Here is a 13,121-nt window from a genome sequence, read left to right as displayed (position 1 = left end):
TGTCCTATGCACTCTCAGTTTAAGAGAATGTATTATGCCACTCCTGTATATTTGCTACCTGTATACTGTGCAATGCCAAATTGCTATTCCCTCAAATGCTAAATCATACTTATTTTCAGACCTCCTCATCTCCTATCCAGTTAGAGAGATCTTGGGGTAGATCAGTTGGCAACAGTAAAGTAATTCAAAGACATGCTATTTACTTAAGGGTTACAAGGAGCTATCAAAATTGAATAATATTTGCCATTGTGTGTTAGGACATACACTAGAAACAACCTTAAAGATACTATTCAAGTTAAGCCTACACAAAGATTGAAAAATCAGTCAACATCTGTACACAGCATTAAAACAGTCATTTAGAAAACAATGGATGAACCTTGTATGGTTATGACATCATAGATTTCAAGTAACTGAAACCGTTTAGTATTATGACTAGCCTAACAGATTAAAAAGTCTTGAATGTAACATTTTATAGTTCTCTTCTCATTGTGATCCATAGTTCACAGAAAAACTTGGTGCTTGGTGCTTGGTGCTTGTAGGGGTGAATATACAGATATAAGAAACAAGACTTACACATAGATCATCCCAAATACTGTGTACAGTGCCATGTTGACTTGTTAGAGAGGTGTTTCTGACAGTTTGCATTGCCCCCCTCCCCCAGCTGCTGGCGGACGGAAATGTGCAGGACACCACACTCCTGGTGCACCTGTTTGGTGTGAAGGGAAAGGACGACCTCAATTTCCAAGACTTTTACAAGTAAGAAGTGCTTTAAGTTCTGTGATGCTATAAGTTACTAAATCCTTTTACTCCAGTCACAATATAGAAAATCTATCAGGTCACTGCAACTAATTTTATGGATCATAACATAGACCGGGTCTACAGACTCTAAATTTGATGCCATCATTGATTATAAAAAGATAATTTGTTGTATCTAATGATCATAGAGAATATTACCGAGAAAAGTTATAATTATTGTTAAATTGTCTCCTCATCCTTCTGTACCCACAGGTTCATGGACAATCTGCAGACTGAGATTCTAGAGCTGGAGATATCCTTTATTAGACAACACCGTACTCAGGAGGAATATACAGTCATGTACTAATTTAAAGATTAATCATCTTAACATCTAAAACATAGTTGCTCTGGGTTTGTGTTGATTAGATGAACATTCATCCTAAGAGTGGTACATGCACACGTGTTCTAAAGTTTCTTTATGAGTCTTCTGAATATATATTAGAATGTGCAAATCATGGTATTGGTGGGTTTATACAATATAATTTGATACCCAATGACAAAATCTTGTGCTACATAATGTGCTTGATGATGAAAATAACCTGATGTCATTACCTCCAAGAAAAATGGAGGTACTAAACTGTATAGTCGGTTCCTTGCCTGTTAAAGGTCTTTGAATCCTCCTTTGTAAATTGTAGAGTTCGATAGGTGGAAAAATATCTATCCCTCTCCTTAACCCCGTGTACTTCCTGGAGTTTGCCCGCGGAATGCCGACCATCTCGGAGATCGAGTTTGCCCAGATCCTGCTGCGTTACACACATCTTCCCGACGCTGCACATGACGCCATCATCGAGCGACTCAAGGACCGCATCCCAGAAGAGAAGGTTTGTGCAGATAACACTTAAAACTCTAAAAAAATTCAATTACTTTCCATCAAATGAATATAATATATTTTATAGGCAAAGGAAGGTCAGTGACTGTCAATTAAATATAAATCAATGCACTGTCCCTTTTCAATCGCACAAAGTTCAACTTATATTGACTGATCCCATAGCTCAGTCCACTTTGTCATTTGGTGAACTCCGAGTCATTGCCATGCTATCATTGGTCGAGCTGTTAATTGTGATAATGACATTCAGGATTGGTTCATTTCACAGAATTGCAGAGTGGTAGAAATAAGTATACATAGGTACATAGGTTTTGCTTGTCAGTGATCCTGGGATTGAATTTGAAATTTGAAAATTTTAAGATGATAAATGATTACTAAACAGTAACTACATGTTGAACGTTTTGTAAAAAATTGTTCTGATTAAATTTTTGTGATGACTTGTAAGTTGTATTCAAGACTTTGCCATGAAGTTTTTTCCATTTATGTATATTACATACATTACAACCATGTATATTAAACATACTTTAGTCAGATGCTGGAACAACAGCAGAAGGAAAACATGAAAAGAAACAAAGGGTGATAATTTTGTAACCTTGAGTGAGGTGAGGTGTATCATGCAGGTATATTGCGGGACCATGCAAAAGCTTGGGTTTAGGTTGCAGATTCTGGTGGACATATGCAAAATGTTTTCTTTTTCCTTTTTTAATCATGCTTTGCCACATTATTTTCGTTTGGTAATACTCATTGCTTTGCAGTAGAAATACAAAATGTAGGTGCAGTTACCATTTCTTCTTATAACATTTAGCCTGCGTAGCTGTTTTGCACCAAATTTGTATTGGTTATGGTGTTAGGCAGTAAGGAGAAGGTTATAGTAAGCTTGGTGCATCGCTTGTTGGTTAAGTGTGAAATCTGCACAGTTACAGCCTAGCCTTAGTACCATCCTCCGTAGTGACTGCTGGCTCAATCCTTTCGCTTTTTCCGTGGTTAACATGCAAAAGATTGAGCCAGCAGTCACTACAGAGGATGGGACTAATGGCAAGTTAATCCCAGTCAATACACTCAGGCTAGTGTAAATGAGTTTGGAATGACTGACACGTGACCTTTCTTTCCACTCCATGCTGCAGGGCATCACCTTTGACCAGTTCAAGCCCTTTTTCCAGTTCCTGAACAATCTGGATGACTTTGCCATCGCCATGCAAATGTATACATTTGCCAACCAGCCCGTGGAGCAAGGTATGTTTTCATAGTGTCTTTATCTGCCAGACTATTCTGACGATACTAAGAATATATAATTATTGTTCAGTAGTGTTCGATAGCATGAGTAGTACAGAGGTTTGTGGCCCTGCCACTGAAACTAGAAGCCTTGAGTTTGATTCTGGCTGTGACCCTCACCTGACATGCATTACAATCATGTGCCTTTCCAGCAGGTATCTGTCAAAAAAGTGCAATCTCCAGAAAAAACGTTACAAAACAGCATCAAATTCACATAAAATTAACAAGCTACATCTTTGCAATCAATTCATCTATAGCTACATTGTATATCTTTTATTATCTCTTATTACAGTAATCTATTATATAACCTATCTTACATAGGACAAGATAGTTGTTTGGATTTTGAGTAGGATGGCTTTTTGATGATGTTACGTTACTGGTTTCCAGCTGAGTTTAAGAGAGCTGTGAAGGTGTCGACAGGGATTGACCTGTAACATGTAACATGTAACATTACTGGTTTCCAGCTGAGTTTAAGAGAGCTGTAAAGGTGTCGACAGGGATTGACCTGTAACATGTAACGTTACTGGTTTCCAGCTGAGTTTAAGAGAGCGTTGAAGGTGTCAACAGGGATTGACCTGTAACATGTAACATGTAACGTTACTAGTTTCCAGCTGAGTTTAAGAGAGCAGTGAAGGTGTCTACAGGGATTGACCTGTAACATGTAACATATAACATTACTGGTTTCCAGCTGAGTTTAAGAGAGCAGTGAAGGTGTCGACAGGGATTGACCTGTAACATGTAACATGTAACATTACTGGTTTCCAGCTGAGTTTAAGAGAGCTGTGAAGGTGTCGACAGGGATTGACCTGTAACATGTAACGTTACTGGTTTCCAGCTGAGTTTAAGAGAGCAGTGAAGGTGTCGACAGGGATTGACCTGTAAATGTAACATGTAACGTTACTGGTTTCCAGCTGAGTTTAAGAGAGCAGGTGTCGACAGGGACAGACCTGTAACATGTAACATGTAATGTTACTGGTTTCCAGCTGAGTTTAAGAGAGCTGTGAAGGTGTCGACAGGGATTGACCTGTAACATGTAACATGTAACGTTACTGGTTTCCAGCTGAGTTTAAGAGAGCTGTGAAGGTGTCGACAGGGATTGACCTGTAACTGTAACATGTAACGTTACTGGTTTCCAGCTGAGTTTAAGAGAGCGGTGAAGGTGTCGACAGGGATTGACTTGTAACATGTAACGTTACTGGTTTCCAGCTGAGTTTAAGAGAGCTGTGAAGGTGTCTACGGGGATCGACCTGTAACATGTAACGTTACTGGTTTCCAGCTGAGTTTAAGAGAGCGTTGAAGGTGTCGACAGGGATTGACCTGTAACTGTAACATGTAACGTTACTGGTTTCCAGCTGAGTTTAAGAGAGCTGTGAAGGTGTCGACAGGGATTGACCTGTAACATGTAACATGTAATGTTACAGGTTTCCAGCTGAGTTTAAGAGAGCTGTGAAGGTGTCGACAGGGATTGACCTGTAACATGTAACGTTACAGGTTTCCAGCTGAGTTTAAGAGAGCTGTGAAGGTGTCGACAGGGATTGACCTGTAACATCTAACGTTACTGGTTTCCAGCTGAGTTTAAGAGAGCTGTGAAGGTGTCGACAGGGATCGACCTATAACCTGTAACATGTAACGTTACTGGTTTCCAGCTGAGTTTAAGAGAGCTGTGAAGGTGTCGACAGGGATCGACTTGTAGCCTGTAACATGTAACGTTACTGGTTTCCAGCTGAGTTTAAGAGAGCTGTGAAGGTGTCGACAGGGATTGACCTGTAACATGTAACGTTACTGGTTTCCAGCTGAGTTTAAGAGAGCTGTGAAGGTGTCGACAGGGATCGACCTGGCGCCCCACGTCATCAACACCGTGTTCCAGATCTTTGACGAGGACGGAGACGGAAAGCTGAGCCACAAGGAGTTCATCAGTGTGATGAAGGACCGCATCCACCGGGGATTTAGGGTGAGTTCAGCAAAAACTTGCTGTTGGGAATTACAGATGGATAGGGAACTGACATAAGGTAGTCAGTAACATTCGTTGCAGACTTATGTTGCAATTTTTTAACTAAATTACATCTGTACACAGAAAAAAAAGCACTTACCAACATGATTTTGATCAGTCCTCTGATCCTTATGTTGTAATGACCCAAAGCCAATGTCACACATTCAGATTGGAAGTGTGACATCAGCAAAGGGTCAAAGGTGCTTGGCAGTTGATATTCGCCCCCGTTGGTAAGCACACTATTTTGTGTCCGGATGTTAAGTTTAAAATTGCAACATTAATGTTGATTGCCGTCACAGATGAAATACATTTGTTGCAGACTGTTGTACAAGTCTTCAAGTCATAGAATTTTTAGTCTACAGAATGTAGGTTGTGACAGAACCAACCCCAAACAAGGAACTATATGTCACATCATTTTCTGTAGGAGACAGTTGAATTTCATATTACACATGCATGACCATGAATTACCATTAGTAATTGCTGGCTCAATATTATCGTGCTAGCCACTGATTGACATTGCCATTGAATCTTGCAAATCACACCAATGTCTGTGGCTTAGATCCATTGACACATGTGTGAGCTTATTGTATGTGTGTGCCATCATGCTATAAAATGTTGTTGTTTCATTCCAATAATATTAATGCTTTTTCGTAGTATGTAAAAGTGATGCCATGTTCCCTCGAGCTCTTAGGCAAGCATCTCTGTTTCTGAGTGCTGGCACTAAATTGTCCTCCTTCGCCTATAAGCACTGCCTTGTATAATATGTTCATTGAACACAAATAATTCATGTAAAGGTTCAGTTGCTTTATTTGTGACCTTGCTTTCTTGGGAAGATGTGTCTGACAAGGCATGTAATCATCAAATGCACATCTACTTACAAATAGAGTTTTTTTTTTTTTTCAGATTGATTTTGTATGTATGAGACTAATAGAATGTACTATGGTGTATGACACCATATACTGTGTTGAAAAAATCTTTTAGAAAAAACAGCAAAAACCATGCAGAGCAGTGCATGTATGGTACCCACTTTCATCTCTTGATAGATCATTTTTAGGTGTAGTGAACTTTTATGTCAAGATTAATAGTCACTGTTTTCATTCTGGTCTTCTGCTCTTTCCAGATAGATGTGCGTTTGAGTTACTTTTTAACTCATAAGCTGTGGCCATTAGAACATCATTTTGTGTTGTTCTTGATATGCTGCAGCTATAAAGCTTTCAAAATGCATCCATTGTATACTCACCATTCAAAGCAACACCGATTGGCTTATTATAATAAAAGATTTATTATAATAAAAGATTCAGATATCATGGCAATCACTTTGGCCAGATTAGTTTGAAACATTTACTAGAAATGATATATTTTATACATTCACAGGAAGAATAACTCATTTCCCAGTGTTTCAAAGTACCATGCTCTAATTCAATTAGTAATTGAATTAGAGCATGGTACTTTGAAACACTGGGAAACTTTTTATATTCAGATTATAATTAAATCATTTTTGACAGTGTTTCATGAAAATGTATTGTACAAACAATAACCCTGTTAGACATATCTTTCACAAGTTGAGTTCTCCCTGCAGCTATAATATCAATGGTAACATAATTCTGTACTTCCTGTCCTTACATGTGTGCAGAAGAAAAAGGCTGAGAGTGAATCTTACCACGGCTGGGAAGGCTACAAGACTTGTCTTAAAGATGTGATTACAGCTTAAGTGTTGCACCTCGCTCCTACCATGTCCAACCCTATCCACGTCAGTAAGCATTTCTGCCTTAGTTATGGGTCAGGCTTTCTGGACACCCTGCTTAACATCAAACTTTCATCAGTCTAATTCATCAGTTGAACATATCATACTATTATTAATAGTTTTCTTATATATTGTGCACATATTCTAATATTTTGACAGTTTTCTTTGCTGTCACACTGAATGTATTATAAGCAGGAAAATATTAAGGTAACCATTGTTTATATATGTAGGAAAACTATATTTAACTCTGTTGTTTGACTCGTTTTTCAAATGTAATTGCACTCTGTTAAGAATCACAGACTCTCCAATTCCTGCCTTTTGACTGAGCTAAACTAGTGTGAATTCTGATCAAAGTGAAATTTCTACAGACTCTGAGTCAGACTACAATCATTGAATGTAAAAATTGAGTAACAGGTGTCCAGAAAGCTTGCCCCATGCTTTGTTTTGTTTGCCATGCATTAATCATCAAACTAACCCGTCATTATGGTCAAGAGAATCTTTACCATTCTCTTGACCATTCCTTGTCTTTTGTTATGTTTGCGTTGACGGCTCATAACTAACATATACATGACTTGTACAGTCATGTATAATGTACTACCTGTTTTGCTTCTTTGCGCTTACCTGTACTTTGTAGAGCCTTCTTGTGCTTTTTTCTTGCATTGCTACCTGCATTTTATTGTAACAGTGGAGTGGTTATAGTCTCCAAGCAGAAGTTGGTAGGGGAGACTGACGTTTCTATCTTCATGTCCTATTTTCTGTTCACGATCTGGTTTGGAGCGTGAACAGAAAAACAGGTCGCAATCTTCTTCACCCCTGCTTGGAGAGTAGTGCCACCTCTTTCTCTTTAGAGTTTAGTAACTCAGTTGAAATTGTTGTTTGATATTCAAAGTTGTCCTTTTTTCACTTTGACTATATTCAGTCTATCAGTATGATTCAAAGACTTACTTAGAGTTTATAGATTCATTGAGCTTGCATATTCAGGTTTTCTGTTTAGGTTGTTGATTTTTTTTTATAAAACTTTGTCCTATAGATCTTTCTGACATTTTGGTTCTTCCTGCACGTATACAGAACCAGGAACAAAAAAAAAAAAAGTTTCAATCAAACATCTTAATGACGGCTACGAATTGCAGGGAATTCTATCTCCATTCTTCGTTGTTCTTACGTGTTCTTGGTGTAACTTCTCACCATCCCAGCCAGCAGAAGAGTACGAACATGCGGATGACTGGTTAAGTTTTGCCTCCTGCATAAAGAGGAAGGTGAAGAGAAACCCACTGATGAGGTTTTGGCAGTACGATCAGCAGTCTCGCAGAAGCAGTGGAGGATATTTCTCATAATTTACCTTAAAGTTTTCTTATGCTACAAGCCTTGCAATTGCAAGGAGTTTATCTCCAACTTTGATAGTCTATCATCAGTACATCATTTGACTGACTCTTTAATATAATTATAGACGGTTTTATCATCATTGTTATCATTATCACCATTATTGATTAGGTTACTAGGTGTTGTATTCTTACCGTAATTTCATCACTTATGTGTGTGCCTTACAATCATAGGTCAGTTGTGAAGAAATTATTTAAGCTTCTTACTGAAGTTGGGGAATGTTGGTCATCACTGTCACAGAGAGATTTTATGCAATGCAAAATGAATTTCAGTAGATAAGAATCAATCAATTTTTACGCTTTGTGAATTTTGTTAATATGTACATTTAACTCATAGTCTCAGAATACATACTGCATTAAGGTGCAGCGTCACTGCCAATTTGCTGCAGTCCAGTGAGAGACAAGGCCTTGAATGTTACATTGCCTAAATGCTGTGTATGCAAATGAAATTTTCTTAGAAGATAATCAGCACTACATTTTCATTATTTACATTTTATACTTGTTTTACTTGTCACCGACTTCTCAGTCAATGTATCAAACTTTGCAAAATTTTATGATATGGAAGCAGGCATTTCAGTCTTGTACAGTCTTGTACTAAATGTAGCCCTAAGGCTTGTAGACTTTCACATGGAAAAGAACCACTGCAGATGGAAACTTGAAGTTTATTGGTAATGTAAGTGGAGAGAGGAGCCGACAGAAAAAGATAAGGCTTAAAGGATCTGACTGTAAAGGAGTTAGTTGAAGTTGTAGAATGTATGAAGAAGGAATGTTCAGTGACTTTGATGGATGAAAAGAGAAGCTCTGTTTTTGACTCAAACACAATTATGAACAAACTCTAATTTGCTCACTGCAAGATCTATCAACTTACTGTGTACTACATGTAACTGTTTACTTTACTATAATGTAACAGGGTTGGTGAAGGTCTGCAAATTATACTGGCTTGTAGAATATGCTAACAACTCAAATGATTTTGAACTCACAAGACTTGTGGTGTGTTGGATAGGGTTGCCCAATGTAACAATGTTGTCTTTTATTACAGGTACTGCTTCAAACATAACATTTGCTCTATTTGCTAATAATACGGTCACATTTATCTTCACAGAGATCCAAGAGATAAATGTTTACCCAATAAAAATGATAATGTCCCTGTCACACGTAAAGAAAATGAATCATCCAACAAGTTTGAGAGCAGCTCTAGATGACAGTTACGAGGGGCATTCAATAAGTAATGCCCCTGACCCACTTCCAGTTGTCTGATCTAGATGAAACTTTGCATGTGTAATGAGTCATATCTCTATGGGTTATGTTGCAAAAAAAGCTCTGAACTAATTGTGGTTACTGATTTACTGGTGTTTGAACTGAGTCAGGTGTGAAATGGACCAGGTGTGAAATGGAGCAAGTTGAGTGTCGCGCAGTGATCCGGTTTTTGAATTTGAAAGGACGCACACCAAAGGGGACTTTTGATGAAATGAAAAAAACTTATGGTGATGATGCCCCATCATATGACCTTGTAAAACGCTGGCATCCTGAATTCAAACAAGGTCGGAAGTAAGTCTGTGGAAACAGCTCCCAGACCGGGTCGTTCCTCTTCTGCCATTGATGAGGCATCTGTCGGAGGACCAACCTGGGATGTCCTACAAGAACGGTGTCCAGAGCTACATCAAATGATGGGAGAAATGCAAAACTCTGGGTGGTTCCTATGAAGAGAAAGACTAATAACTGTGCCAAGTTTCATTAATCTCCTGCTATGGGAAATGGGTCAGGGACATTACTTATTGAATGCCCCTCGTACATGTATACACCTGGTGCTTTCTTGATCATTTGAAGATCAGCTGATGTTCGCAAGTCTCAGCCCTGTCTATTGTTATGGTGTAGATTTTCAGATGGGAAATACGCTCGAGTCTCTGATATTTAAATACAGGAAATTTCTGGCAATCACGAAATACAGCCAAAATTCATTGACTGTGTAACAAGGACGTTATCATGGTGGTAGTAACTGAAAGTTTAAGCTTCCAGACGAGTGTATAACGTGTTTGTGCATTTGGTATTGCAGAGTCACCTGATCAAGCATGAGGGTTGGGATGGCTACAAGGCGTGTGTTGTGCATGAGATGAGACAGGCTGCACTACACCAGTAGTCACCTCAGAGTCACCTGCACAGAACTGCTGCAGTAATAGTCCTCACTAGTAGTCACCTATAGATCTGTGACAGGATTCATACACACTCTTGGGACTGCGATCAAATTGTAGTAGATGTAGTTAAAATTTCAAGACCACTCTGAGAAAAAGGCTGGGTAAAATTTAAAGTCCTCACACCAGATGGCATACAGAGTGGCACCCATGTCTGTTTCAATAGCCCTCTGGCCACACATTAACTTTCTGCAATCCCTACAGCAGGGGAGCAGCTCAATGGTAGTGGTGTGTGTGTTCATCTACCCTGCTCTATCCCAAATGCTGATTGCTAAGCAGAGAAAGCAACATGTACCATTTTTAAAGTCTTTGGTCTCGGCCGGGATTGAACTCACGACCTACCGGAGGCAAGACAAATTGTCCACTCAATTGGCCATTTCACCAAGTTAATTGTTCCTTGCCAATTGCCACAAGATCTTTGCCAAATGGCACATGAGTGTTCACATGACTGTGTTTTGATGCCATTATAAAGTCTATAGATGTCCATCTTGAATGTCAATGTTCAGAGTTGTATGAATCCTGTCATTTATTACTTAAATAATAACACAGTCTGAACTAATGACAGCCAGTAGGTGGAGTTTATTATAGGCAGGCATTAACTTCACAAGAATTGTAACAACAAGTTGGCTACTACTAACATGCGTAAACAACAGTTCTTCTACATGTAACTTACTTAAAAAACATACTAATTCAAAAGTATAACTTACTAATCTACATTGAGCTGTCACAAGAGTTGTCTTTTTGGTAGCATGCTAAAATAAGGATCAGTGTTAAAGTACTGAATGGATTTGTGAAGCTAAGAGTTACCAATTAAATCCATTCAATACTTGAATACTTACCCTTATATATATTAAAAAAGAAAGGTAAGAGTTGATATCTAGATATAACGCAGCTAGCAATACGTTTTAACAACAGCTGAGTATATAGATATATGCAAAATATTGTTGCTTTAAGGTCTAATGGCTTGAATGTATTGTACATCAAAATAGAACTTGTGTCATAATGTTTCATGTAGTGCACGGCACTGGTATGTCTAATACATTGTCAACTGACATCTGCACATACCATGACTAACAATTAACATTTTAGAGAAATATTACAAAACACCATTTACCTTAGATGAACATTATGCTGAACATGATTATTATCAGCCCTGCTATAGTAGATAGTACCAGTTGGTAGTAGCTAGATTGTAGTTTTACCATTCTATCCAAGAAAACTTTTCAGCCTTTCATGGTATAGACTTTTCCCTCTAGTGTATTAAAAGCTCCATGCTCCAAAAACTTACTGTTTGTGCCATTAGGTATGATTGAAACCAGGAAGCAATAATTACATTGTATTATATTATATTATATTGATTAGAAATATTGTGAAATCAATGCAAAATGCGGCATGATATGTCGCACAGTATAATCTGGAATTTAAATATTCTGACATCTGACAATCTTCAGCAAACTTTTATAATGGAATGTTATGAAGCTTAGACCAAGCTACTTGCTAAGACAGAGGCTTTGTATATAGAAAATAAGTTGGACTTCTGTTCTTTTGGTTGGAAAGTTTGATATTTGACTTGCAAATAATTTGGAATAGAGGTGGTTTGAGTTATGATATGAGATCGGATCACAACGGGTACTTGTACCATAGTTTGAATGTGCCGCTTTCTTCTTATGCATGGGTGAAAATCTCAAGGGAAGATACAAGTGTGTGATTTAACAATATCAATATTACAAATATTAATATTAGGCTATTGATTTAAATATCTTAATGTGGTCAATGCACCTGTAGATTGAGATTAATTTAGTAATTGAACTTGTTCAACTTCAAAATTAATTGTATTTAAATTGCATGCCAAAGACAAGAGAGTTATCGTCATTGTCTTTTTTTTCATAAGAAGCAACCATTATTGTTATTCAACCATTATAAGGTTAGTCACTAGGTTTCATAAAATACTTTCTGATGATGTTTAAACAGTCTGTTATTCACAACATTTGGATGGCGAAAGATGATTAGATTTTACAAGGTTGACATAACATTTTATGATTTTGTTTGTATACTGTTTGAAAGGGGGTCTATATTGGGCAAATTATTCATTGTATGGTCTATTTGTTTTGCATTTTGTGTACAAATGTGGATTTTATTTATTGTTTTGTGGGCGTGCTGTCTTTGTCCATCAACGCTTAGAAGGATGAAATTCGATTAAAGACACTCGTTGAAACAATTTTCGTTCGTGTGCATCTTTTCATGTGTACACGATTGGCAGCATTGTGTTTATTTAGATGGGATAATAGAGTTGTAGTTCAATTAGTTCTTGAAATTTTTTTTGAAAGTAACATCTGAAGGACTAAACACACATAGTATGGTATGCCATGATCCTCTGGACCTGAATTTTCTGTACTGGTACCTCCCCCAATCAACAATAGATTTTTTTTCTTGCGCGGATGTCATCCATATAATCAAATCAACGTGGCCTAAGGTGATTACATGCTGGAAGACTGTGCTTGCTGGCCAAGAAGCTTCTTACTTTTCTGTGACTTACTGAAGGACCTTTTGGTAATAACTTCTTGTGGGAGCTTTGTATGACTAAATTACCCCCAGACTAAATTGCTCGAAAGAAAATGCATTTCTCCAGCTACAAACTACCGATCAGACGCGGTGCTACTCAGAGCCAGACAGGCAGTGTAGACATTCTATTCTTTGAAATGATGCGTGGCGGTCAGTTGTAACAGTTGAGTCGAAATAAAGAGCTTTGATTGCCACACATCAACTGTTTGATCACTCCACTTTGAACCAACGGCTAAAAAAGCTGTTTTTCTGAAAATCTAGAGATTACGTTGTCGGCAGAACTTTATGTTTTTTCTCAGTCGTGTTATAAGCAGTCGTACCCTGAGCTGAAATTACCAGGATTGATGTTGTTATTATTATCGAT

At 37.9% G+C, this 13,121-nt stretch overlaps 1 protein-coding gene across 23 annotated transcripts in view; it reads left to right on the top strand.

The window, feature by feature from the left end:
- Positions 1 to 12,413, top strand: part of LOC118419842 (calcium uptake protein 3, mitochondrial-like) — a 58,701-nt gene extending 46,288 nt beyond the window's left edge. For 3 of the 23 annotated variants that reach the window (XM_035826465.1, XM_035826469.1, XM_035826466.1), the window contains 7 exons: positions 662 to 756; positions 1,009 to 1,048; positions 1,479 to 1,616; positions 2,150 to 2,197; positions 2,746 to 2,854; positions 4,687 to 4,844; positions 7,821 to 9,210. In XM_035826465.1, coding sequence (XP_035682358.1) covers positions 662 to 756; positions 1,009 to 1,048; positions 1,479 to 1,616; positions 2,150 to 2,197; positions 2,746 to 2,854; positions 4,687 to 4,844; positions 7,821 to 7,961 — 729 coding nt within the window. In that variant the 3' untranslated portion in view covers positions 7,962 to 9,210. The other 20 variants (XM_035826471.1, XM_035826470.1, XM_035826468.1 and 17 more) reach the window with 20 other exon arrangements.
- The last annotated feature ends 708 nt before the right edge of the window (positions 12,414 to 13,121 follow it).

Source organism: Branchiostoma floridae, chromosome 7, assembly GCF_000003815.2.
Source record: "Branchiostoma floridae strain S238N-H82 chromosome 7, Bfl_VNyyK, whole genome shotgun sequence".
Lineage (NCBI taxonomy): Eukaryota > Metazoa > Chordata > Leptocardii > Amphioxiformes > Branchiostomatidae > Branchiostoma > Branchiostoma floridae.
Note: the sequence above shows the minus strand (reverse complement) of the source record. Positions and strands in the feature narration are given on the sequence as shown.